At 36.8% G+C, this 6,000-nt stretch overlaps 1 protein-coding gene across 1 annotated transcript in view; it reads left to right on the forward strand.

Moving 5' to 3' along the window:
- DSG4 (desmoglein 4) overlaps window positions 1–1,985 on the forward strand; it is a 35,713-nt gene extending 33,728 nt beyond the window's left edge. The window contains exon 16 of the mRNA XM_072606610.1: window positions 1,221–1,985. Coding sequence (XP_072462711.1) covers window positions 1,221–1,985 — 765 coding nt within the window. The remainder of the gene's footprint in view (window positions 1–1,220) is intronic.
- The last annotated feature ends 4,015 nt before the right edge of the window (window positions 1,986–6,000 follow it).

Here is a 6,000-nt window from a genome sequence, read left to right on the forward strand (position 1 = left end):
TTCATTTCAGCTCAGATTCTAATTTGCCCCAGTGTTTTATTATTCATGGGAATGGATGAAAGAAAAGGAGAAATTAATATGGCCTACACAATTTATGACCATGAATACTCTTGCAGAATCTGGCTGATAACATCCACTAAACCCAGCAATTAGAGGTGGATTCAGTTGCCAGCGCTGTTGAGTATTCATCAGGGAATGCCATCACTGAGCAGTAGTTTGATAGTATGAGTGAAATTATATTTAGCACAAAATCCCTAGTGGTGTGTTAAAAGAAGAGTTGCCCCTAAGGTTTATCCTTTGTTCATGAGTGGTTTTCAAAATGAAGACAATCAAGGACCCCCATTTTCTTATGTTACAAAACCTTATTGTTGAATCTACCAGAGATGGTGCTGGCTTAAAGAATCTGTTGACACCCATTGTCTTCTCTGAAAACCTCATTCTCAAATGTTCAATCAACTTTAGGAAAAGTTTTAAGTTAGGCAAGGATTGTCTTAGGCACCTCCCATTTCTCCATACAGTCCTCTTCATCTTCCTAGAAATCCATGCTCTCAAGCTAGCTACTTTCTACTCTAAGCAAAGGAACCATGTTCTCTCAGCTACCTGTCACTATAAAAAAGCTCACCACACCATTCCAGGGATATTCTCATTTAATCTGGCACAGACAACCCCTGAGAAACCTAATGAATTACTCTGTAATCTTAAAATTTAGACAGCTAAGTATATGTGGGCCTGGGAGCCTTTCTGACTCACCTAAATAATGTTATGGAAGTGACTATCAATTCTCCTTCTAGTAATTTCAGTCTTATACATACTAATTAAAGTTCCAGCATTTTGTGGTTAAATTTTCTTCCTAAGATTACATTGATTCTGTTTTATTTCTTCATTAGAGAAAAGGTAAATATTTTAATCTTCTCAGCATATGGATCATATTATTTCAGATATACAAGAGGACAAATCCCAAAGGTCAAAATTTAGCCTCTAAGTAGAATATGGAAATGATCATTAAAATCATTTCCCAAATAAAAGCATTCACAAAATGTTCATGCAAATATAATGCACCTGTGATACCCACCCACCCCCCTTATAAAAAGATCTTAGCCATTTATCAGCTCATTATTCTACTGGACCAAAAAAAATTCACAGAAGCATCATCGTTTACATTGTTTGATATTTTAAGAAGGGGAAACAGTTCTAATTCCCTACTTTTGCCCTACCTTTAGAAAGCCTACGCTTATGCAGATGAAGATGAATGTCGACCTGCAAATGACTGCCTTCTTATTTATGACCATGAAGGAATGGGGTCTCCTGTGGGCTCCATTGGCTGCTGCAGCTGGATTGTAGATGACCTGGATGATAGCTACTTAGAAACTTTGGATCCAAAGTTTAGGACTCTAGCTGAAATCTGCTTAGACACAGAAATTGAACCATTTCCATCTCCTCACCAGGCCTGGATACCAATCACTACTGATCTTCCCCTACTTGGACCAAATTACATTGTTAATGAACCTTCAGCAACGTCTCTCACAGAAGCTGGATTCCAGGCAGAAATGGCAATGCCTGATCCCATGATTCATGGTGACATTATAGTGACAGAATCATATAGTACTTCTGACCAATGTGTACAACCAACTACCATTATTTTTGAACCTCAGTTAGTTCCCAATGTCCTTGTTACAGAAACAGTGATGGCACCTGCCTATGCTGTGCAAGGAAATATTTGTGTACCTGCTGAGCTAGCCAACACACATAATGTGATCTACACTGAAAGGGTAGTACCAAGTCCAAGTATGACTGCCATGAGTAATAGCAGTATGACCAGTGGTTGCATGGGTACTGGGATGAGTGGCAGTGGAATGGTAGGCCCTGATATTCAAGTGACCCAAATGGTAAGTCCAGATGTTCATGTCTGCCAAACCATGGGTTCCCCAATGACATCCCGACGTAGAGTAACACAGCACAGTACTGTACAGTATTTCCAACAATAAGGTCCTTACTGATGGTGTTCTTAGTAATATTAATGACATATTCATAATCATCAAAGGTAACTGTCACAAAATCTAACAATTGTACTTTTATCACTTCGCACTGAACACTCTAAATTCATGCTCCCTCTTTTGCTGGGGAATTTGACCAAATATTTTGAGTGAAGATTTCTTCTTCCTGATTTTTAACGGAACACCAAAAGTCACTAAAGATACAGTATGTTCTTTAGCATAAGGCCTAGAAACTTAGTTCTAAAACAGAGTCACTAAAGCCTTCAAGTCTTCCAAACAGGTTATGAAAATGATCTGTCCTGATGCTTGAATTTTGTAGCAAGTAATTAACCTATTCTATATTCACCTGCCATTTTACAATACCCCTAAAAAGAAAATTGCACTAAACAAGAATTTCTTTAGAATGAATTTGAGTATTGAACAGTTTTATTTGGTTCGTGAAAACTATACATTTCAAGAGGGGGAAGAGAAGAGTGAATCTCTTCCTTAAAGAGGTCATCAAGACTAGACTTCTTCAAGGATTCTCTCAACTGTTAAAGTAGGTAGGATAAGCTTAATATAATCTGGGAAAAGGAATTTTATTGCTGAATGTATCAATGGTAAAGGTTCATTGCATGGAATAACATATGGAAACTATTCAACATGGATGAATTTTAATTGTACCTTATAATTTCATATCATTACCTATAAACCAATTTAAAATAACAAAATCAACTAAAGGACTGAAGGAATCAAAACAATTCATTTATAAGTATGAAGTAGAATGAGGTCTTGGAGAAATATTTCTTCCTTCCCCACAATGACTTTTCTCCCCATGTTTAACAAATTCTCTTAGTTCAAAACACAAATGAGATGAAATTAGGCTCATTCCGTTGGCCCTAAACATTAGCTTGAGTAAAATCTCTCAAATACCTCCTTCAGATACCAAAACTGAGGCACTCATAATAAGTAGGAAAAAAATCCCTTTTGTCTTATTATTAACTAATTAACTATTAACTAATTCCTAACCTTGTCATTCGTGTTGAATGAACAAAACAGAGAGCCTGCACTGCACAGCTAATCAGTTTCCGTCTGTGTCAAGACAACTGGTGGGGAGGGGAAGAGGAAGGGATTCAACAGGGTCGTTTTATTTTAATTCTGTAAAATATGTAAACTATATAGTAGTAACTAGTGTATACAGCAAGACTAAGTTGTAAATATAATAAAATTATTTCCAAGGCCTTGTTTCTTTTCTGATTGTCGTAACCAAGAGATTTTCACATTTCTGCTCCTTCTTTAATGACAAAAGGACCTTACAGATCATTTGACTCAACACCTTCATCTCAAAAATGAGAAGCACAAAAAGTTAATAATAGCTTGTTATAATTTTCTATTGCTTTATGGTTTACGAAATTCTTTGACCATCATGACCTCACTTGTAGGTTGACATAGTAGGAGTTGGAAGACCTAAATTTGATTCCTGACTCCATCAATTTGCAATTTTATGACCTTGGGAAGTCAATTAGCCTCAGTTTCCTTGTATGCAAAACAGCAATAGCAGTATTTACACTGTCTACTTCACAGTACAAGTACAGAATCTTTGTAATCTATAAAGAACTCTACAAAACAGAATGATTATTAATGATAATAATAATTATCTGAGGGTAGGTATTATTAGCTCCATTTTATGGATGAGGAAACTGATATGGAAAAAATAAGTGACTTGTCCAAGGTCACAAAGTTAGTGAATGACAAAGGAGACTGGAAAACAAGTCCTTATAAGTATATGTTCAATGATTTTTTAACTTTTCCTCTTTTGTCATGTTACCTCCCATAGGTTAAATGGTCACACAACTGCTTAACCACAAAGTTTGCCCTTGATAGAAAATCCAGTTCACTGCTTTTCTACTACACTGTCTTTAAGGGTTAAAAGAGTTGCATTTGATCTATTACTTGTAGCCTGGTATCATCTCTCACATAATCTGAAGAGGCAGTTAGCATCTCTTCAGGAAGGTAGGTTTAGGAGGTCTATGTGCGGACTAGCTAAGCCTCACATCACCTAAAAATTGTTTATAATTCCTGATCATTTCCCAAATCAGCTCCACTGTCTGATGCCTTCTATACATTCCACATTTATTGTTTTCACCACCGTAGCTTAAGGCACATTTCTCTATCCTGTAATTTGACAAAAATCATTTTCCATAGCCTGTTAAATAGCCAAGTTATATTAATGTCAACTTTTTTCTTTTAAAAAATTAGCTTGTTTCCTTTTGTTTTTACACTATAGATATTTCCCCTTCACTACTCTCTCCCCCATTGAAACCTTCCTTGTACATCCCCCAGAAAAATTTTAAAGAAAGTCGACTAACACAGCACTGACGTCTAACAGAGTATACTACATCCCAGATCCAGAGTCTGCACCTCTCCCCTAAGAAGAGAAAGGTTTATTTCCTTATTGGTTCACCAGGACTATCATTAGTCATCCAATTCAAATATGACCAAGTGATTTAACCTCTCTGGGTTCAGTTTCTTCATCTGTAAAATGAAGAAGTCAGAATATATTGCCTCTAATGTTCCTTCCAGCTCTAAGTGCATGATACTATGATCTATGACTTCTTTATTTTCTGGAGTCATTATTATTGACAGTATTGTAGTCATTGTGTCCACTGTTCTCTTCATTCTGCTATTTTTCCACTCTGTACCATTCGGTATGTCTTTCTCTGAATTCCTCTTATTCTCAAGTTATTTTTAGTAATCAACTAATGATTATTGATTGACCATCTTGACGATGCCAGAACACTGTACCGGCACACTAATGAGGAATGATAAAGTATCAAAGACAGACCCTGCCCCCAAGGAGCTTATTATAATATGGTTGGTGGGGCATGACTAACCCAATTGTTGAACTGAGTACAAACGAGCGTCAATTGTGTGGTTCTAAAAATGTGTTTGTAGTTGGGCAACAGGAATGGAGGATTTATTTGTCTCCTCATTCCACAGTGTAAAGTGAAAATTTTTGGATCTCCCCCATAAGTACTTAAGAAATTTATTTTAAAAGGAGAGAGACAGAGAAAAGAAGGAAGGAAGGAAGGAAGGAAGGAAGGAAGGAAGGAAGGAAGGAAGGAAGGAAGGAAGGAAGGAAGGAAGGAAGGAAGGAAGGAAGGAAGGAAGGGAGGGTGGGTGGGAGGTCTAGTTCTGGTAGGCATATCAGTGTGTGTGTCTGTGTGTGTCTGTGTGTCTGTGTGTGTGTCTGTGTGTGTGTCTGTGTGTGTGTGTGTGTGTGTGTGTGTGTGTACTCATCAGTCAATTGGCTGACTAGCCAATAAACAATTACTGGGAGCTTTCTATGCCTGCTAAGAGCTAGGTAATATGCTAAGCACTGGGAAAAGAAAAATGAACAAAAATCAACCCCTGCCCTTAAGGAGCTCTCTAATAAAGCTGACAACATGAAAACAACTATGTAAGATAAAATGGAGATAATCAGTAGAGGGAAGACACTAGCTTTCTAGCTTTAAGGGGTGTGTGTGTGTGTGTGTGTGTGTGTGTGTGTGTGTGTGTGTGTAGAGGTCTCCTGTAAAATTTTGTGTCAAGACAGGCTCAAGGAGGAAAGCCAAGGGTAGAAGCTTTAGTGTAGCTTCAGAAAAAAGTATTTTTAAATTGGTAGAACTAATGATCTTTTATTAAATTGGGAGAACAAACATTACCTTACTAAAGTGAAGAATATAAATTAAGAAGGAAAGTTAACAGAAGATGAAGTGCCAAATGCACATAGAGAAAGTGGGTTTTTCATTCTTCCTTTAAGTGAATTTTTCCTCTTTATTGAGTTGCATATTATATATCTGAAAAAAAATTAAGAGAGAATTTGTAAAAAAGGAAAAAAAACTCATTAAAGCCTTGTGAAAAACTCATTCAGCTATCTGATATAGATGCTATCTGCATCCAGAGAAAAAACTGTTAAAGAGAAGTATTGTGTAGAATAATTTTACCAGCTTTGTATGCAACATGACCAATCCTAACCCTCTACCCA

This window comes from Notamacropus eugenii, chromosome 4 (genome assembly GCF_028372415.1).
Source record: "Notamacropus eugenii isolate mMacEug1 chromosome 4, mMacEug1.pri_v2, whole genome shotgun sequence".
NCBI lineage: Eukaryota > Metazoa > Chordata > Mammalia > Diprotodontia > Macropodidae > Notamacropus > Notamacropus eugenii.